We start from the raw sequence: 21,941 nt of genomic DNA, 5'->3' as shown, positions 1-21,941 counted from the left end.
TCCCCAGGAATTTGCTAAGCCAGAAAGATGCGTGAATATACCGAGAAGAAAGAAACATGTGGGACTATCTGTCTCAAGTACCTGCTTTTTATCTTCAACTTTTTTTTCTGGGTAAGAAGCTTCAGCCTGCTTCAGAGGCACCTAGATGGCACTGTAGATTTGGTGATGGCACAGAAGCCTTGGCCTTAGTGAAGTCTTTAGCAAAAAGCTCTGACATCTGTGGAACCCAGAGTTGGTTCCATGGGGTGAAATCCCACTTCTTGGACTTGCCAGCCCAAGCTGCAAAAGTTGTAGTTTGACACTGGGGCCCCTGACTGATTATAGGTCTTATTTCTAAGAATAGAAAATAACTGGATACCTGGAAACATGGTTCTGCTTTCTCTTCACCTAGCTAGCGTATTCAGGGAGCCTGAGTCCTGGCTGTGGAGGAGGACAGCTGGAGCAAGGATAACAAATCACTCCTTGCAGCTTGGTCCACAGTATCATAGTATCATGGTCCACAGTAGCACTTAGTACTTAGTCCACATAGTACTGGTCCACAGTAGCACTTCTCTGAGTAGTCTTTCCACTAAAAATTTACAGATCCCAAAGGGTCAGTATCCAACATAGCTTGTACCTCCCCCTGCTTGGCATGCACGTTTGCCTCCTTAAAGCCCTACCAGAGCACTGCTCTCCATCCCAATGAGATCTCTGGGAGTCTTTCATTTGGTGTGGATTTCTTTAGTTCAGGTTGCAGTGCTGGGGCACCCTCTGATATTTCAGTCCAGTTGCTCTGGAGGTGAGAAGTTGACGTTTTGGATGCTCCTCATTTGCTTGCTTCTGTTTTTACCCAGCTGGCTGGTGGGGCTGTGATGGCAGTGGGTGCCTGGACGCTGGCTAAGAAGAGTGACTACATCAGCCTGCTCTCTTCTAGCACATATTCAGCGACTGCTTATATTCTGGTGGTGGCAGGGGTGGTTGTGATGGTTACCGGCATCCTTGGCTGCTGTGCCACCTTCAAGGAGCGTCGGAATTTGCTAAGAGTGGTAAGTTTTGCTTTTTTTCAGGGGGATGCTCCTTTTTTGTTTTCCTTCGAAGAATGCTGGGAGGGAGGGAAATGTCTGTTGTACACCAACTCTATTGATTTGTACTGGGGCAAATACCGTCAGGTTTTCCAGCTTTTAACAGCACTTTTGTCAGAGGTGACAGGGTCCCACTACCTTTCATTTCATCAATCCAAAGAATGCATTTACTGCTGCACACCTCAGAAGGACAAAACATGGCTGTAATGTCTGCACCGTGTGTAAGGATGTCTATTTGAAATTGTTCAAAATCAAATCGTGTGGCTTTTTTCTTCCTTCTTTCCTGCCTGTCCATCTTCTTTTTCTGGAAAATGGGGAGAGAAAATAAAATAGGAGAGACCTGTAAGAAAACTGTCCTTGAACAACACTGAGTTTGTACCAAATTAACGTGCTTTTCCACAGAATTATCAAAAATAAGAAAACATTGAATGGAAATTTTCCATAGTGGCAAACAAACAAAAAAGTTCTGAAATTAAAGCTGCAGAATTTTGCTAATTTGCTTTTTTTACATCCCTCCTTATGTTACTTGCTCATCTCCCTGCTTACCCACCTACGCCAAAGTGTGCACTAGCCCTAGGGTCTCTATTCTGCTTCCTGCCTTGCAGATCTCCTTTTCAGTTTGGAGTGTGGCAACATTCTTCAGCACTGAGCTGCAGTAGTGAGCACAGTGGCTGAAATAACAATCAGTGACTCTTTGCTTTCATGGTAACAAGAAATGAAGCTGCAATAACCCTTCACTAGCTCCTTCAACTTTGCAAGTCCTTATTCACGTGACAGTCCCTTTTACACAGGAGCAGAAAGAGAAGCCATGAGCAACGCTGACACTTGTACCATTGCTCTGAAGACCTCGTAATTCCTGTGAGAGGCAGAGTAGGGCTAGGAATGGAGAATGAGCCCTGGAGGAGAACACAGGATTTGCTAATACTTGTTGACTGGGTTCCTGGTCTGTAACTGTCCATTTTGGCTGCTCTCCACTTACTTTCCATGCCAGAGAGATCTCCCTTTGTCTTTTTGCCTCAGCCAGAAGCTACAGATGAAAATCCGGTGGGGTTTTCTTTGTTATTCTGCCACAGAAAACTAATAATTGTGTCTTGGGAACAAAAGGTCACGCTGTCCTTACACCATGCATCCTTTCAGAATGGCTGGTCGCGACAGACCTATTGTCTCTTCTTGCTTGTGCTCTGCTTTAGTTGCCAGTGAGTAATGTACACAAGAACCATGGCTGTGCTTGCCAGGGCCCAGTGAGCCTGCTTGGGGGCCTCTGCCAGCTCTGAGCTCAGACAGTGACTCTGACAGCTTCACACTCAGTGCCCCGGGGGCTGTGCCAGCCTGTTCCAGTTTCCCTTGGTACCAGAGGCCCGTGGCAATATGAGAGGACCTCTGATATTGTTAGAGACGTTCCTCTCCCTGATGCCTCCTTGGTGCTTTTAAAAATCAGTGGGCAACTTGGGCTGCTATTTGTAAAATGCATTTCTGGTGGTTCGTTTGTTGTTCTGTTGAAGTCTCAGGAACCTGTGATTTTGTTTGCTGCTTTTCTACTTAATTATGAGTTCTAAGGGCTCATTGTCGGTCCCTGGCAGCCGTGCTACTTCTTTGTCATTGCCCATTTACCATCCTTGTGAACCTCCTTAGCCCGGTGATTCATTGAGGTTTGGGCAGGAGACTGGGCGTTTCATCTGCTTCCTGAGCAGAGGTGGCTGTGTGTCTGCAGCCTGGTCAGTGTGATGCTGCAGAGCAGCCCTGCTGGTGGAGCTCAACCATCAGATGGCAGAGGCAGCGCTGTTCTTAAGACCTGCTCAAACTTCAGCTCAGATGCTGAAGCTGCTGCCCGTGTTCTCCAGGGAGCCATTTCAGCAGTATTTATTAGGCTAAACCTGTGATTAATGGATTAGGCTTGCTCTCTCTTTTCTGTGCGCTGTGCTTTGTCCCTGCCTGAGCAGTCAGTGTGTGATACAAAGCTGCCACTGGGGTGTTCTCTCTGTGTCAGGAAGGATCTAGTTAGGATTTATAAACTAGCACGGAACTTCTGCTGTCTCTCTTTCAGCTGAATTGCTGAGGAAATTGCCAACTGTTGCAGAGCACCAGGGACCAAGAACCTGCGTGTCCATCCTTACTCAGCTCCTATATTATACTTCAGTTGAGATACACTCTTTGAGATACAAAAGTGTGCTAACAGGAGTCTCAGGAAAGATCTTACCCAAGTTTTTTATCAAAGGGCTTTACTTCTTTAGATGGTGGAAAGATCTCTCTCCGGATAGTGATTTGTGTTGGAGATGGATTGAATCGTTCTTTTGGATTGTTAATAGGAAATGCTCAAATTTAATGCTTCACTCAGATACTTGAAACTGAATTGGAGAAATCTGGACCCTCTGTGTCTGAAGGACACACCGTGCAATTCTGACGCTCACTTGAGCCACAGCAGGAATAAATCTTGCTCAGTGGCCACCCAGATTCCCAGACTTGTCCCTTACAAGCCTTTGGGTGTTCTCACATTTCTTACTGGTTTCCCAGTAGAGTACTTTCCTGGGGGCGAGTAGAGCACATCCCTGCTGCTCAGTGCCAGAGCTGGCATGCTTCTCATACAAAGGTCTGTTCTGAAAGACCAGCAGCTCCTGGTGAAGAGCAAGGAAAGCAGTCCTGTGCTCTGTGTTTGTCTCCGGAGCAAAAGCTGCCATTCAACTGTGACAGCATGGTGTGGTGTAATAGATACTCAAAAAGGGACCCTGAGGGGGAGATGAAGCTAAGATAAAGGTAATGATACAGACTATCAACAGAGACAGGTTGGGTACTTGGGTGGCAGATGCTCTGACCTCACGAGGGTTAACAAGGACCTCATGACTCACATTCTCTAAGCTGGGTATGTGTTTGTTCATATCCACAGTAAGCCAGCATGCGCTGAGCTTTGGTGACACAACTCAGCTCCACCTGAATGCCACTGAAATGACGACACCAAGCAGGGAAGAATAAATAAAAGAATCTTTGCAGTCGTTGGGTGTTCCCAGCATCCTGCCACCTTCCTTCCCCTTCTTCAGCAGAGATGATGTCAGGGCAGTAGGGCATAACTAGGTCCCAACAAAAGAAAGCCAGCCTTTGTATCAGAGCACTCCAATCCTTTCTTGCCCCATTTCAACCTTTTGTGAGGGCTGGGACCAGCGTTTAGCTATCCCCTTCTCTGCTGGGTGACTCACTGCCGTGGTATGAATGGGTACCTTGTACAAGAGTATGCAGAGACTTTCGATGTGGAGCTGGAGAGAGAAAGCCTGAGATTGTGTGCTCAGATTAAAGCCTGGCCTGCAGATAAAACCCAGCTGGCCATCCTTTGCAGCTGGTGTATCCCAGAAGGGGTGAAAGAAGAAACCTGAGCTGCATTTGTGTCTGTGTTGTTTAATTCCTGTGAAGTAGCTCAGAAGTACCTGTGTCTACCAGCCAGGGAGGGTTGTGCAGTTTGTGCAGTGCAGAGAGTAACCCTTGTGTAACAGAAAACAATCTTGCTTGTGTGCAGGGCTTCGCTATCCTTCTGTGTGCTGGGTGGAGAGGTGGTTTCGTGGCTAGCTACTCCCTTGGGAATAGCCATGTTCTGAGCTTGAGTGAGACAGAGTGGGAGATGATGTGTTAGTTCTGTCCCAAGCAGGACAAGTGTTACAGGAACTTTGCATAAGGACATTGTTATAGGTGAAACTAGTGCCACTTTGGCTTCATCTATAAAAAGACGAAGTCAGTAGCAGTTGTAGAACAGCCTGGATCTGTAAAGGAACTGCCTTTTTCTTTTTATCTAAAATCTTATCACTTCAGTAGTGTGCTACAGATGGTGGTAGAACCCCATAGAAGTCCCTGGAAATGTAAATCCATGTCTTAAATTTATGTTCAGTTGATCACCTTTGTCCATGGTGAAATGGGCTCTTTGTTGGTTTATTGAATCATTGTTATAGCATACATTTCTCCTTAGTAACTTTGGGAAATGCCTTAAACAATATGAAAGCAAGCAAAAGTTTCAGAATTATTTTGTAATTATGTCAGAAGCAGATATGTTCTATGATACTAAATGTATTCATCAGGTTATCTGGCAACCACTCTCTTCTGTCTAGCGATCTTATCTTAGCTGCCTGCACTTTTCCATTCTCTATATTCCTCTGGCAGTTTGAGTTAAGCTCACACTTGCTTCTGCTTGTCTTCAGTTATCAAGCATGTTTGGTTTTGTTGTTGTTGTTGTTGTTTTGTTTCTGTTGTTTTGTTTTTGTTTTTTTGACCTGTGGGATTGTTCCCTTTCTATCCTATTGAGGTCCTAATCCCAGCTATTACCTTTGATATCTCCTGCAGAAAACCATCAGCAAAAACAGTGTCATGCATTTTACTTGCCAGTGGTAAGCCAGCTCCAAGATTCTGTTTTAACATCCTGTTTTTCCCATTATTTTACAGTATTTCATATTGTTGCTGTGCATCTTCCTCCTGGAGATCATTGCTGGAATCCTGGCCTATATCTACTACCAGCAGGTGAGTGGACAGGACAGCAGTCCTAGAGACTCAAACCAAGGAGAGAAAACAGCTGATTGTCATCCCATTTCTCTGGCCAAAATTGGGCTTGAAGGCTTGGGACCAAGTGTCTGATTGATATTCATCTTTCTACATGTCTATACTCACTTTCTACCCCATACAAAAAACCTTAGGTTATTCACTAACTAAGCATTAGTGGTTACACTTGGAGGCTGTTCAGCCTTGCTGCTCAGCTCCTTCTTCTTATGGTTCATGTTTGCAAGCTGCAGAGCCTTGTGGAAGACAACTGTTAAGGCTGCGTAGAACTCCTAATACCCTTCAAGTCACACTGCAAGCAACTGAGATGACATCAGTGCCACCTAGTATATTCAGGACATAGGAGTGATCCTGTTGCATCTAGCAAGGTAGCTACCACACTCCTGAACTTACAAAGCTGGTCCAGCTGTTAGGTCCTTTCAGGTCATGACGTTTTTGAGGTCTTTACTTAACCAGCGTAGCTGAGGGGGTAACAGCATTGACTCTCAACAGCTGCAGTTCTAAGATGGCACTTCTTGCAGTTGCAGAGAACAGAGGCTTAATAAATCATCGCTCTGTTTTCAAAGGATATTTAGCCACCAGAACACAAACAGCCTGGGAAATTGCTCTCAAGTCTGGAAATTGGTTGGAAAGGGTGAATTAGAATTGTTGTCAAGTGCCTGTCTGAAGAGCAGCTGGGTATCCCATTCCATCTTGTTGGCTTCACTGTTAGGATTCCTCGCCATTCCTTTCTATTTTGAGACTTTTGAGCTTTGCATTTCCAGGATGGGCACTGTCAGTTTGTGAGGAGTCAAGAGTGTTGTTAATTCATTTGCTTGGTAGGAACCGAGAGGGGTCAGTGGAATGAGTGCCTATATTTAACTGGGAAAGATCAGTCCCAGGAGCATGGCAGAAAGCCAGGGTCCATCTGTGCAAAATCACTTGGCTCATGTATGACAAAGGATGAAAAGGAGCTGATCCTTAGGTAGAGTAAGGGATGACACATTTGGAGCTGTACCTTCCAGTGTTTTAAACCACTCAAGGGCATTCTGATCAGTAGCTGCACTTTCCCCTTGCACTGTGGCTGACAAATGCCCCTTCTTTGCTGGTTGCAGGCTGCCTGCTGTGTTTGCCACTGTTCTTATTTCAGCCCTTGCTTTTTGTATCTAAGGCTTGTGTGTCTAAACTCCCTCTCTTTTGTTGTCTTTGTTCCATGCTGCAGTTCTTCCCTGTGAGCCTGCAGGTAACTGCTTTTCTCCCAAGTACTAATTCTGCTAATGGATTCTCCTCTTTGTTTGCCTCTGATGCCTTCCAGCTACTGAACCTTTTGCTTTCTCTTCATTACATTAAGTCCCTTGCACTTGTGCAGAGCTTCCCAACCCAGGATCTCAAAGCATTTTTCAAATATTTATGAAGGAAGCCTCTTATCAACTCTGTGAGGTAGGTATTGTCCCCACTTGACACACAGGATTGGGAAAAACAGTGTATCAAGAGGAAAATAAACTGCAGATTGTATTTTGTCCAGTGTAGCGTAACAAGATGTTTGACCTCTCAGTTACTTCTTACTGTGCAAAATAAAAGGTGTTTAGAGAAGCTATCTCTACAGCTATCTCTAGTGATGTGTAAGAGGAACTTAACTAGATTATGAAGAGCTTCCATAGAAGGAAATATGTGAGTGCAATCACCTGACCCTACCAGTGGTTGGTGATAGGAACATTTTCAGAAATGATGAACTTCCAAAATCAGACCATCTCTGTGGTTTTACAAATCTGTCACTGTTATCAAGAAATGCCATGGAGTAATCTTGCTTATCACACTCTTCATCCCCTCCTCTGGCATCCCTTTTGCTGTCATTTCAAGAGCGATTCAGACTACGTGACCTCGGTCCAGTGTGCTCAGGACTCTGATTTCTTCCTGCTCCTGGACAGACTGATGGTGTTTTTTCAGGGACAGAAGACTGCACATGGTCTCATGGCATATTCATATTCAAGCAGACACAGTTTGGTATTGTGTTTTAGATGCAAACATGTCTTGGCAATCTCTTACATGTGTGAGGTGAGGACCCATATGGTGATGTGTTGCAAAGACTGAAATTTGGCCCAGAATCACCTCATTCCAGTTACAAAAGTGGAAACATGGTCTTTAATCAGCTGGGAATAAGCTTGCCTGCTTCCTGGAAGCCTGTCCAGCCTTGGAAGATGACTTAAGGAAGCTGTAGCTTTCACTTTATGGCTTTCTTTTCTCTTGGAGCAATAGCAGTGAAATTTATGCAGGACCCTGGGTCGCCCTGAGGGGAGGTGAGTTTGCCTCATGATTTTATCCCACTTGTCTCTTCTATTCAGCTGAGCACGGAGCTGAAGGAAAATCTGAAGAACACCATGACTCAGAAGTACCGCAAAGAGGGAGAAGAGAGAGTGACCAGTGCAGTGGACAAATTGCAGCAGGAGGTGGGTGTTGCTGGAATTGCTCAGTACAAGAAGTGATGTGAGCTCTTGTCACCTGACATACAGATTGCTTCTCCTGAGTCAAAGCAGGTTGGGTGGTGTGCAGGGTCTTGGCTATGCTACCAGCAGAATGGCATGGGATAATCTCTGAATTGGATCCCCAATAGAATTGAGTAATCAACATCTAAATTGCTCCTGGAGAGAACTGAAGTGCCGAGTCACTCTGACAGCTGTTTCTACTTACCACATGAAAGCTTTGGAGAAATTGCTGACATTTTTCATTAAGCTTCTCAGTACCCTAGAGAACAAGATGTAATGAAAGATCCTGCTGCTGCGGCGAGCTGTGTCATGCTCTGGGGTGGTTCAGGTATGGCTTGTCATAGTTCTGACAGGCTTTTCCACAGAATGGACCTTTGTGCAAGGCATGGGTCCAGCAGTTTCAATGCATGCAGCCTGCTATGTGCATAATGCCCTGTTGCCAGGTGCGTATGCGATAGTAACTGGTAATTATACCTACCCTGTTAGTGCTCTCTGGTCAGGTGATTAAGAGCTGAGGCAGCTGCAGGTGCACTCTAGCTACAGTTCATCTCAGCGGTAACAAAAGTCAACTGCTGAAAGGTGGATGAAACTGATAATTAATTGCCAGCATTGAAACAAAGCTCACTAATAATTACAGTGGTAAAAAATCTAGGCTAGTGACATTGCTGGAGTCACTCGACAAAGGAGAGCAAAACCCAAAGCTTGATACAGGGAGGCTAAAGTGAGAAGGAAGCTGCAGTGCTTGCAGGCTCAGCTTTGCTATATGTATTTGCAGTTCAAATGCTGTGGGAGCAACAACTACACAGACTGGGCTGACAGTATGTGGATCAGATCTCCAGAGGCCAGTGGACGGAAAGTTCCTGACAGCTGCTGTAAGACAATAACTGACCTGTGTGGCCGAAGGGACCATCCTTCCAACATCTACAAGGAGGTAAAGAACAAAAGGGCTTCAGAGCCTCTTGTCACAAATTTCATCAAGGAGGTGGGTGGGAAATGAAGATTTGGGGTTGGCACTTTGTTTCTCTAGCTGAGTGTTGAGCCTTCCAGGCTACATTTAAGAAGATTCAGGGAAGAGGGGAAAAAAAAGAGGAGTCAGAGTGTCTGGGCTGCTATTACAGAAGCATGTATTCATGGCTACCGGAGTGATTCTATAGCCAATACCCAGTGAGTACGGTATGGGATTAATCCTCTGCGCAGGAGTGGCTGTGGATTAGGCAAGGAGAGTATTTCAAATCTGCCTCAGGACTGTTCTTGGCATTTGCAGGGAACTTGGTATGTAGAAAAGGATTGTAAAGGCAATAGTTCAGGAGCTAGGGAAAAAAGCAGAGATATGTTCTGCACCATTTTATTCCCTATAGCGAAAAATAGTAAGTTCTGTTTGTTATTGCAGAATATGCTGGTGATGAGGGAGTGGGAAACGTTGCTTCTGGCAGGAGTCTTGGGTTTGAGCCCTGCATTCTCAGCTTCCTGTTATTACACTTATTGAGGAGCAGATAGAGATACAGTCAAGGATCAGAACTGACAGATTTGACCTCCAGCATGAGGAAACAGGATATGGGGCTCCCTAGTAGACAAATTAGGCCAGTTCCAGAGAACTGCAGTTGGAGGCAAAAAGAATTTGGAGCTTAGCTGCTTATCTTACTTCCAGAAGAAGCAAATTGAATCCCAGAGTAGCTGAGTAAATAGGCAGGTAGCTCTTATTTATTCATCTTGTTGATTAAAACCGGTATAATTTCTTGTGTTTTTGTTTTCATACCCTTCAGTCCTATGACTTGGCTCACCATAAATCTTTCTGTGAGTTAGCATAGACTGTTTTCTCACCGGTGCAGCTTTTGCCTCGGCTGGCTGTACTGAGGCATGGGAGCAGCAGCTGGAGCCTTTCCCTTGTCTCTGCCCCACCAGGTGCAGAGATAAAGTCCAGTCTTTCTGCTCTACTAAAGCCACCCTTTTATTATTTCCATCTGCTTGGCTGGGTTTTGGTCTCCTGAAGGAAGACTTTCCCATAAGGTCTGTTATCTTCCAAGGGCTGTTGAGGCGTCTCTGAGTGTGGAAACCTGCAAGTGTGTGAGGGCAGAGCTGGCTCGCCCCAGCCTCACTCTGTGCTGTGTGAAACTGCCCAGCTGGGTTACTGAGGAAGGTCCTGTGGGCTGCCAAGTGCACGGCGTTAGCTCTGGAGTATAAAAAGCTGCCAAAGGCCGTGTGGATCTACATTTAGACACTGCTTCTCATGATACAACATCTAAGTCAGAGTTCAGAACAGACTTTAGTGGCTCTGGGGAAGAAGGACCTAGAAGAGGTCAGGTCAGGACACGGGAGCAATTGTTTCACACTGGGGCAGCTGGAGCTTACTCTCAAACCTAATTCAGGCGTGGGAAAAGTGCGGCCTTTGGCATCCCTCCCTGGAGAGGTGCATGCTCACTCATTCCCTCTGCCCGGGTACATGTAGGTGTCTGTGTTCACTGTAGACCCCTGGGGCTGTAGTGCCCTGGCACCCATGGGGCACTGTTGCAATGCAACAGAACCCCCTGATGTTACCTTGGAAAACCTGCCTCACTAGTTGAGACAGTTTAACTATTTAAAGAGAACTCGGTTCCAAAATAATCAGAGAATTCTCTTACTGTTTTATTTTTGCATTATGGCAACAAAAACACGGGCCTGAAACTAGGACGTTATGCTGCCAGCCAAGGGTGCAAGTGAAAGGCGGAGGCAGTCAGTGTCTGGCTTTCCAGGTCCACATTAAAAACCATAAATAACAGTGGGAGGAATTTGCTTTCACAGGGCTCCTCTCATGTTCGAGGTCTTGATGCAGCATTTCCTTGGCATTTTGGCCTGGCAAGAGCAAAGCCCCACTCCAGGCATGTTCTAAGCAATGAGGGAGCCCTCCTCCACATACCTCAGAGGAAAATCTGAGAGAAATCCTTCTCTGCAATGTGCCAAGTTCTTCTGTGCTTCTTCAGTCACCTTAGGTTTGTTCAGCAATTCCTGAGACATACAGAAACAGAATGGACTTTATGTAATCTATATAGCTTTCCCAGCAGTGTTGCAAGGAGAGGATGTTCACAGCCACTGCTTTTTATAGGGATGCTTTCAGGGGTTACAACTGCCGTCTTAAAGTGAGACATGAGAGGTTAAAATGAAGATGACTTTCCTTGTCTCCTCTCTCTCCCCTTGCAGAATGGTTGCATTACCAAGCTGGAGAACTTCATTCAAGAACATCTGAAAATCATTGGCATAGTTGGGATCAGCATTGCCTGTGTGCAGGTATTGTGTGGAACTGTGTGGAGTCTTGGGCTTGCTGGGTAGAATCTTATGAAACTCGAGTGCTAAGGAATGGAAAAATTGATATGTCATGCTTTTCCTTGCCTGGCATAAAAAAGTTGTCAGGAAAGGTACTTCAGTGACCTTGGGGTCCACTAACTCCAGAGCTAGTGCCTCTTCTGTCAGTTTGTAAGACTGCATTTCTGGTGGAAGAAAGACACTTTTCTGCTCAGACAGGTTTCTGCAGTGGGGGGTGTGAGAAATGAGGTGTGGCTATGGCTACTGGTTTGGCAGCCTGAGAGAGACCTCTGGTGGGGATGTGCCAGGATTGCCTGTGCTGCCAAAGAACCGGTTTGAAGGAGTTTCCCATCGTGGTTCATTAGCTCATTCTTCTTACATTCAGAGTTTCTGCCCTGGCTTTGTCATATTGAGGAACAGCAGTGTGGGTCAGCAAATGTTTAAGGAGAGTCTGAAGAATAAAGGGATAGGATGTGGATGTTCCTACATGGTTATAGGGGGAGAGGCAGCCAGAATAATCTTTACTTCCAGATGCAGGTATCTCTGCAAGTTGTTCATTTTCCCTTCTGTTCTGGCATACAGTCAAATTACATTCTAGAGAAGCTGATAGTGATTAATTATGAGGATTAGCACAGATTGTGTTCTCTTACACTCATTGCAAGCTGGAGTGCTGTATCTCCAGGCCAGAGTTGGTTGCCACTCCGATCTGGGTCCAGACTTCTAGTTTGCAGGCTGCTACCTCCACTGCATCCATTCTGTTTTTTTTTTTTCATGAATTTCTCTCTTCTCTTTCTGCCCTGTAGATCTTCGGGATGATTTTCACTTGTTGCTTGTACAGGAGTTTGAAGCAGGAGCCGTATTAATAGCTATGGGAACTCTTGTCAGCTCCCCCTCTGCCACTTCCCTTAGTGCCTGCCAACCTCACCACCCTCCACCACCACCACAGAAGTGTCTGCAACCTGAGGACTTCGCTCTAATTAAATGCCTTACCTGCCCCTTTTGGGGAAAGTCACCCTCCTCATGCACAAGGCAGCCAGGAATTCAGCAGGTCCTCTTCATTGTCAAGAAACAGAAGAGCTGTGAATCTTCTGCTAGAAGCTTTAGCAAAACAGTCCCTTGATGTAACTACAAAGCAAGATTTTATCTAGGGCCATTTCTCTTGGGACTCTTCCTGAGCCGACATGGAAGTATTGGGATGCTACACAGGAACCACGGTTTGCTTTCTGAGAAGTGGCTCAGCAGAGCTGGGCATTGACAGTGAGGACAGATGATGTTACTGCGCTGAGCTGGAGCCAGATCTCAATCTTTCAGACACAGAAGATTTGTCATTCTGCCCCCAGCCTGTGCCCTGATGTCCTGACACAGCTGTTCTCCACCTGAGAAGATGCCTGTCTGGTTGCGTGGGGCAGGAATTGCGCTCTGTGCTAATGAGGAACACGACTTGGTACAGTTGAAATCTTGTTGCGGCTCTAATGTTGTCGAGATCTGGGTGCCTTAGTATTTCTCTGCAATCCTTCCTCCTCTTCCTTGAAGCTTCCCTGCAACGCAGTGCCATTAGGAGCCACAAGAAGCCTTCTGCCGCCTAGCAATTCTGGAGCCAAAGACGTCGGACTGCTTTCTAATTCTTTTGGGTCTAGTCTGTTTTATTTAGTGGCTTCCAGTGTGAATGAGAAAGTTCAAAGAGTTGTTTCCTGCCTGTCCCCTGCTGTGGTTTGGCGAAGAGCTGGTCTGTTGGTGGAGCTGATGTATCATGCTACCCTTCGGCCTGTTTGGTTAGTGGAAACGCCTCATCCCATCTCTTATGTGTTGAGAGACACACTGGGCTTGATGCTCTAATTAAAACCTCCAGGCTTGTCTCTCTTGGGGTGGGAAATGAATATATACAAATGTTTTATCAGCCTCCAAAGAACTCATTAATCAGCTGAGGGTTTTCTGGCTTTAATGAGATCTGGAAGCCCACTTTCCAAACTATCCCAGCAGTAAACAGTAGAGTCATCTTCCCCCAGTTGCTCCAGTGTATTTGGTAAATTGGTAGTACTGGGTTTAACTGTCTGTTTAATTAAATAGATTTAATTAAATGTTATCTCTGCATTGGGATCCTGGTTACATACAGGGCATAAATGCAACTGCTGCCATGGAATTGGTGCCACTGTTATGCCAACGAGGTCTTAGCCTGGATTCATAGGACCTTGGGAGCCTCTTGTGTCCTGAGGGAATCGAATGTTTTCTTCCTAATAATCCTGGATAGGGTTCTCATCAAGAAGTCTGCTTGGTAGAGCAGAATTATCTTGTTTTTACTTTCCTGACATGCTTTGTGCACCCACGAAGCAGAAAGAGCTGTAGGGATTTGGGGTTTCTAAGCAGTGAAGATAATGCCCTTCTATAAGCCAAGTAATTTCCTCACTCTCTTGTCCTTTTGGTGGTACCTCGTCCCTTGGCAGCAAGCATCAGCAAAATCACCCAGAGCCCTGAAGGGTCTCACAGCACCGTGGGGGGTTTGGTTCACAGAGCAATCCTGGACTGGTCCCTCAGAGGGGGCTGAAGGGTGGCAAGTTCAAATTCGAAGCAGGTAAACCTGAAGCTCCCCCACCAACAGGAGCACTGTGAAATAATCCCTAACACTAATGCAGAAAGAGGTGGAGGAACTGAGGTGTATCCGTTGTCCTACAGCACTGGGAAAGAGGGAAGAGAAATCTAAATTACCGTGTCGCGATCTGCAGGAGAAATCTCTAAATTATTTCTTGTTTTATATTCAGGTTCTTGACAAGTACTGACTACTAACTGAGGAAAATACTGAGCACGTTGCTTGAAGCAGTATTTCTAGTTTCTTACACGTATCTTCTCAGTTGCCTTTGCCTGTTTCCTTGAAATGCATTGCGCAGGGCTGGGAGAGGCCAGGAGGAATGAGAGATGAACAGAGCTGGCTTGTGTCCATTGAGTTGTTGTATACTTTTTCTCTGTATAATAATATTCATTGCTTTTTTTTTTTTTTGTTTTTTTAACTCATTTTAAGTTGCTGGCCAATAGAAAAATAAAGCTCTGTACTTACTCTGTGCAGCAAAACCAAAGGGTAACGTGAACCATGTGTGTGTTATGTGGGTTCCTCAGCAGTGGAAGCAGCATCCTGCCCTGCAGGAAGAATGGGGCTGTGCCGTGTGTTTGTCCTATGCAGTGTGCTGTAGTCGGATCCTCCTTGCGTGACAGACATGCGAAGAAGGCAGCAGGCCTGACCTTTCTTATCCTTTCTGATATAAGGATGTGAAATACGTCTATATTCAGCCAGGTGGAGGTGCCTGCAACTGATGAGCATGGCCACTCGGTGGCTCTCCGGATTCATTGAGCTGTTAATTCAGCTCCTGCAATAAGGTGGCTCTAATTCCAGCTGCTTGAATTGAAGTCACTAAGCCTTGTGCCATCATGAGCATCTTGCCTTCATACTCCAGGCCTCAGCCTTTTCACTGCCTTCCCTGGCAGCCAAGCAAAGAACCACAGAATGTGCTCAGCCAGAAGCAGGAGCCGCTGAAAATAACACTAAAGGGTGAACATCGTGAGGAGCCTCAGGAGGGGCTGCAGCAGCATTCTGCAGAGAGCAGCACTCTCTCAGGAGGAGGCTGTGTGTCACAGACCTTGACCCCCTGTTCTCACATCTCATCCTATGCCCCTCTGTTTCACTAGGGAGTGCAGCGTGGATCGTGCCGCCCTGTCTCACTCCTCAAGGGAAAGGAACCCTCTTCTACACAACTGTTGCGGGATGACAACCGAGGAGGCTGTGCCGTGGTGTCTTTCACTGAGCAATTGCTTAAAAGCCATTTCTTGCTTTCTTTCCTGAATTGGCTTCTGCGGTGTCTGGGAGGGGATTGCAGTCACGACTGTGCATTGTCCCCACGGGCTGAGCAGCCGCAGGTCCTTGGGTGCTGCTTCCTCCTGGGACACCAGCACTGATTTCTTTCCCCCTGGACCTGGAGCTTTGGGCTGTGCAGCTGTGCTGTGTTCCCTTGGGGTGCTGTGGGGGCCGGTATGCTTTGCTGGGAATAAACTAGAAAACAGATTGAACACTAAGCAGCTTCTGTAAGAGCCCAGCCTGCAGCAGTCACCCTGTTTCTGCTCTGTTTCAGACAAGACGCTGACCCCAGGCCAGGTCATAGATGTGCCCTTTCTTCTCCCATTTAACTGGGAGGAATTTTTTTCTCAGAGTGTTCTTGGTGCCTGTTCTTTGCTGATTCTCAAGCCCGCCTTTGGCAGAGGTTGTAATTTCCTTGTTTCCCTGTGAGGCTGAGCAAGGCTGCAGTGGGGGAGAGAGAGGAGCACAGAGCGATGGTAATGTCCTCCATCACTAGATGTGACAAATGTGCTGCACTTGGGAAATTGCACGGGGGCACAGCCTCTCCTTTCCTGCTGTGAAGTCTCCCCAGAAGGACAGATGCTACTAAACCACGCCAGGAGACTGCCCATTTGCTCCCCTTATTCCGTGCTTTTTCTCCACTTAGTAGCTCTCACAGCGGAGCAAAATGATCCTAATGGGCATAGCCTTGCTTCAATTGCCCTTGATGCAAGATGGCCCTCATAGTTCTGAGTGCTCTTATGCCAATGTGTCTGTGCTTCTGCGCTTGCTGCTGTGTTACGAGTCCTGGTGCCTGCTCGCAAGCAGCCTCCTTCCCCCAGTTATGGGGCAACCAAAGACTCTACGGTGGGGGCAGCTGTGAGCTCATTGCTGGTGTTTCTGCATAGTGTCTGGACCTGCAGCCTCTCTAGACCCTCGCAGTGCATCTGTCCCCTTGTCTTAGGTATATCCATGTGTGCACACCCCTGGGAGAAGCTGATGGCTGTTGCTACCTGTCACCACACTGAGCAGAGACAAGCTGCCTCAAGCAGGGCCTAATGCTGGCACCCACATACCACATCAATAAAGCCGTTGCAGTGAAGGAAAGGAGGTCCCAGCAATCCCTATTGCCACCCAAGCAGCCCTTTCTGAAGGACAAGGTAAAGGAACGTCAGGATGAGAGCTTGAGCCTCTTGCTTTTTTACTGTGAGGGAAACTGAGGCAGTGTCTGAGCTCATGCAGCAGGCAGCACTTGGCAGTGCTCCACATTCCCAGCACATACTTCAGCCGTGATAAAGCAGCCTCTTTCCTCCGAGAGCTGCCTGGTTAATCCTTTTTTAACCTTCCCAAGCAAGCTTTATTGCCTGGTTGTTTTTCTCACATCACTTTATGTGCTTTGATTACTCACTGCCCATCTGGGGATGCAGTGCTCTACATTAAGAAACGATGACCAGCCACTGGGGCTAAGGGTTTGAGGCTGCCTCTGCTGGGGATGACACCTGAGGGGTGGGCAGGGGTTGGGTGCTCCATGGCCCTGCAGTGATTCTCCAAGGGCTCATGGGCTGCAGCAAACCCCAGGTAAGCCCCGGATGTCTGTGTTCCCTGTGCCCACTGCTGGCTCCTCTCCCCCACATCATCCTTCAGCTTGCTGAGTGCTGCCAGCCATTATTTGATATTTAACTAAATCAAATGCGGTCCCACTTAAACACCCAACTTTCTGAGATATCTCAGCCTAACTCTCATTTTGTCCTCCTTTGTGTTTTATGTCCTTCCAGGTCTGTCCCAATCCACAAACGTGATCAATATTTATCATTTATTTCCTTTTCCCTCCCTTACCTTCTCCCACTGCTCTCTTCCAGGACTTGAATGAAAGTTTTTAATAGCCTTCAATTCAGGGCTGACCTGCTGTTTCCTTTGCTGATGGGCTCATGAATGATTCAGCTGTTTGAGCCCTATCTGGCAGCTGTGACAGAATTGTTGTTAAAACCCCATTTCGAAGGTTTGGCCTGCTCTCCGTGTTAAACAATGCAGAGCCCTAAAAAACAGAATCATAAAGGAAGCTGTGCATGTATGAAATACAGTTTTCAACCAAAAAACCCCTCCCAAACACACAAATCAGCTGTATTTTACTGCTCACTTTCTGTAGTTAATGGCACCAAATCGGGCTGTTGAAATAACAGCCCCAACACGTGGGCTCTGTGCCCTGTTCTTCTTCCCCTTTGCACATGCAGAACTGATCATATTTTCTCTTCCTTGTCCCCCTTACACTGCAAACCTCTTTTTGCTGCCTACATGAGCTGTGTCACGCTGCACAGCCCTGGTTCAGCAATAGACATCTTGCTCCAAAGCAGATATTACCCCACAAAACCACTACGTTCCTAAATCCGTCAATGGGAAACTCAAATCCGTGCCTAGCTGCTGCCTCTGCTTTAGCATCAGCAATTTCTTCTAGTTTTGGTCCATTGCGTAAGCTGTAGCTTCACATAAACTCAATCTTCCTATTTCAGCTAAGGTTTCTGGAACACGGGCACAAATAAATTCAGCTCTCCACGCACCACTGGAGAAGCTGCTGTTGTTTCACTGCCTTAGGGTTCAGAGCCCTCCCTGGGTCCAAGAGCACCAATGAGCTCCTGGGAAATCACAGGAACAAGGAAAGAGATCTCAGGAGCTGGTCTGGGGGAAAAAGAGAGTTTAGGGTTTAGCTGGTCACCTTCCCAGGGAAGGGGGATAGCTCAGAACAGGGTCACTCTGCCAGCAGGACTCTGTTTTGCTCAGGAAAGGAGCCTGGAGGCAGCTAAGTGTGCAAGCCAGGAGCTCTGGGCTCTTCAGCTCACCCCAACTGACTGCAATTAAGGCAATTCTGCCTTTATTAAGGATAACTGAGCTAATGGCTTTTTCTAGCCTACATCCCTGCTCCTAAATAACCTTACGAGCCAAGTTCTGATCTCCTTTGTGAGATGCACAGGAGGCAAATGTTCACCTCTTGTTCCCTGCAGCTAATTGTTCCCACCCCCTGCCCAGGTGCAAGTAGCAGATATCCCTAATTGCTCTTAATGAAACCAGTTGGTGGGTGAGGGTTATTTGAAGGTCAGAGCAGGCCCTCAGGAGGGTCTGACATTCTGGGGATCCATGCTTGTGCTGTAGGGGGCACAGGATATGTGTGAAACAGGACAGGTTGAAGTGCTTCAGGGCCTATTTGGTGGTGACCTATAAGGATGAGTGAAGAGAAACGGGCCACTGCCTGCGCTTAGAGGAGCTGCAGCTTCCTAGCCTTGCTCTGTCTCATTGCACAGCTACAAAAGAGCAAATCTCTTTTTTTTTTTTTTTTCAAATGACATTTGGGCAAAAATATAGATGGGAAAATGGATTTAGAAAGGGTAAGTGGAAAAAGCAAGATATGCCCATTAATCAGATGCGAATGAGTGCGTTGTTCACTCCCAGCTCCTCGCTGGGCAGCATGAGAAACGGAGGAGTCCTTAACTTTAAGCATTGCTCTACAAAACATCAGAGTGTTATCAGTGTGATTCTCATCCTAAATCCAGAACATGGTTCACGCCAGCCGCTAAGAAGAAAATGAACCCTATTCCAGCCAAGACCAGGATACCTGACTGAGATGGAGCAGCAGGAAAGGCATCTACTAAAACCACCTCAGAGAGATGACTGAGCTACAGGTACCTCTAGGCACCCTGGGTGCTGTTCTTGGTCTGATGAGAGCTCATTTTGTTTCTCTTTCTGCTTCTTTTATTTCTTATGTGTGGATGGCAAAGAGGGCAGCTGTAAAGGGGCAACACAGAGACCTCCCCCACCCCATGTCCTCTCCTGTCAGGGCTGGGATGTGTTGGGAACCACCTCAAGCAACAACTCCACAGCTCCAGTACCCCAAGCTGCAGCAGCCCAAAATGGTAGGTGGGAGCAAGCAAGCAGAAACAGGTGGTGTTCAGGTGGTAGGAGAGCCAGCAGGGCCTGGATTTACCCATGGGGCTGGCAGTGCCCATCAGCAGGGCTGGCTGTGGAGCTGGGGACCTTGAGCTCAGCTGCTTCCTGAAGCAGCATTTCACGTTGCCTCTTCCTCAACCACTGACATGACTTTAATACAACTTTTTAAAGTATGCATTTGTATCTAGTAAGCCCTTGAGTACAGCAGAGTCCCTTTTATATTGAAATTCAGGCTTCTCAATAACATTTTATTATGAGGCTTGCTATTTTTGGAATTGCTGTTACTCTGTTATGAGCAAGGCACCTAACATCCTTCGATATGAAATCATTAAGGGCACAGCAGAGTTCATTACAGGGGCATTTCTCCGGATTAAGAACAAATCAATACCACATACTAATATCACAGCCTGGTTACCTGGCTTTGGTTGCAAACAGCACACCCTGAGAGGGAGATGCTCTTCTTTTGGCCTCTTGTGCTCTTCTTCCAATATCTTATTTACTGTTTTCCCCCAGGCTGTTGTGATGGATTTATGAGTAGACAAAATCCAAAGGTTGTTTTTCTTTAAGCTACCTGAATATTGTAGCTTTTAAAGTAGGGAAGCGAGAAATAACCAGCTTAAGTTTGCAATATTGCTGTACCCTTGCATGCAATATGACTTCCCCTTGGAAGCCAAGGCCTGCAGCTCTGTCTGAGTACGCTCAGCTTATTACGGTCAGGGTTTAGAATAAATTTCAGATGTTTCAAGTTGAGAAAACACGGAGGTGGTGTGCTGGGAGGGAGGAGGAGAGTTGTTTATAAGAACCTCCAATGGAGGGAAGAGCTCTGCTTGTGGAAATCTGCCTCAGCCGAGGCCTGGATGGAGGTGGCTGGAGGCACAGACTTCCAGGTGGAGGCTCCAGCTCTGCTCCCAACACCCCAAATCTGCCTCCCGGAGCTGGCTGGCCATTGCTCAGCCACTGGGAGCTGTGTGTTGGGATAATTCCAGCTGCGTTCAAAATGGGAACTTACTCCATGTCACAGCTCCCAGCTCCTGCTGCACGTGGCATTCGTTTTGTTCAGTAGCGGTGATGGAAGCTGGTAAGGCCAATGGCATTTGTTTCTGTTTACTTATTACAATTATCCATCAGTGGAATTTAATTATTACTTTCTTTTTTTTTTCTTTTTTGCCTCCTAAGAATGCTGTTCAGCGGAGGAAGGCAGCCACTTGTCTAGGCTGCATTCAACACTGAGTGGCTCCAAAAGCAGGAGGTCCTTCAAGCCACTTTTGTCAGTGAAATTAACAACAACAAACAAAAATCAAGCTAGTGAAGCGTAGAGCTGGAGGCCATCTCTGTAATGATCTGAAGCGCTCAACCCGTTAGAAGCTTAATGCTTTCATTTACAAGATTGTTCCTGGAGGAAGACCTCTTGGTCGAACTGCTATTGCTCCTTAAGAAAAAAGAAGTTTGTAATGGCTTTGACTGCACTGTTCATTACTAGGAAAGGCCTTCAGCTCAGCGCAGCGTTCATCTTCTTGCTTTTGTTTTTAAACTTCCAGCCCAGCCATGTTAGGTATTCCGTTGCTGTGTAGAAGTTTACAAATTCAATTACAGAAGCTCCGAACTTCCACTTTCTTTGTAAATGGGAAGCTTGAGGGCTGTGCTGTATCACAAACCACGGCTGTGTCGATAAACAGTTGGGCAGAGCCCTGTTGGCTGGTTTGTAGCAACCGATCAATACTTTCACGTGGTTGACACTGCTCTGTTTACCATTCATCCTGTTTTTCCACTAACTGGACTTTCTCTCCTTTTGCTCTCCCAGTACAGTTTAGGATGGAGCGTGCCTTCACACACAGCACCGTAGAGAAGGCTTAGTTTAAAAGGCCAAAAGCAGGTGTGAGGGAGGAAGAATCTGGAGGTAGCCTTGACTAAATAGCTGGAGATAGTTGGCCCTTTGGGGTTTAGCTGAGTTCTTGTACTTGCTGGATCACTGGGGATGTTGATACTGCTGGTGTCTGACCTGCCCACAGACAAGCAGAACCTTGAAAAAAATATATGTGTATTCCATCAGAATTTAAAGGCAAAACGTAATAGGAGTTCTTGTTAAGAGGGAGGCAAGAAGAAGCCAGGAATTTTGTGAGATTCAAGATTTTCCTGCTCATCTCTGCTGGTTTCTGAAGGGCAGAATGGGCATCATCTCAGAGGCAGGGAAACTGAGGTTTACATTAGTGGCAGGCTTGTGTCACAGTTGTTGTATGTATTCATTCTAAGGCCTGTCTCTAAATATGCACTGTAAGGACATGAGCAATGATGTTACACGTGGATGGGCAAAGGGGAGTCTGTCTTGCTTGATGCGATGAGCCCAGGAAGACAAGACAGTGGGATGGGATGGATCTGATGCACACCATGGAGAAGGGATTCCCATTGTCCCAAGGAAGATGTCGGTAAGAACAGTGACATTTCAGTTAATCTCCAAAGTAATTTGAAGCTTGTAGATAGCACTGTGGTCAACCAAGGGAAGCAGCAGCTTGAGAAAGGTCAGCAGCTGACTCTGAGCTGTACTGCTGCTTGACCTCAGTCCACAAAGATACCGATTTGTTCCATTCTAAAGCAGTTCATTGCTTTGAATGCACTAATTACTTGCGCTTTTAAAAAGAGGAGGTCTGATTTCTAGAGCGGGTATTGAGCATTTGTTCTTCCTATCTCTTGGATCAAACCTGTGTGGTGGGATGTGGGTTAATTGAAAATCATTAGTACTTGTGGAAAGTCTTGACCACAGCCTCTGGGGCTTGTTCTGAAGTATGTTGTTAACTGCTAGTTTCTTGCATCCCCCAAAGTATATGTGCTTTCAGCTCTTTGTCAGCTGCTCCACGCCTTTCT

General features: G+C 46.5%; 1 protein-coding gene across 2 annotated transcripts in view; it reads left to right on the top strand.

Moving 5' to 3' along the window:
- CD151 (CD151 molecule (Raph blood group)) overlaps positions 1–14,406 on the top strand; it is a 30,828-nt gene extending 16,422 nt beyond the window's left edge. For both annotated transcript variants that reach the window (XM_072338345.1, XM_072338344.1), the window contains exons 3-9: positions 8–111; positions 834–1,025; positions 5,478–5,552; positions 7,910–8,014; positions 8,826–8,981; positions 11,225–11,311; positions 12,130–14,406. In XM_072338345.1, coding sequence (XP_072194446.1) covers positions 28–111; positions 834–1,025; positions 5,478–5,552; positions 7,910–8,014; positions 8,826–8,981; positions 11,225–11,311; positions 12,130–12,189 — 759 coding nt within the window. In that variant the 5' untranslated portion in view covers positions 8–27 and the 3' untranslated portion in view covers positions 12,190–14,406. The remainder of the gene's footprint in view (positions 1–7; positions 112–833; positions 1,026–5,477; positions 5,553–7,909; positions 8,015–8,825; positions 8,982–11,224; positions 11,312–12,129) is intronic.
- Positions 14,407–21,941: the final 7,535 nt, after the last annotated feature.

The sequence above is a fragment of the Excalfactoria chinensis genome, chromosome 5 (genome assembly GCF_039878825.1).
Source record: "Excalfactoria chinensis isolate bCotChi1 chromosome 5, bCotChi1.hap2, whole genome shotgun sequence".
NCBI lineage: Eukaryota > Metazoa > Chordata > Aves > Galliformes > Phasianidae > Excalfactoria > Excalfactoria chinensis.
The sequence above is the reverse complement of the archived record's forward strand: the minus strand, read 5'-3'. Positions and strand labels throughout refer to the sequence as shown.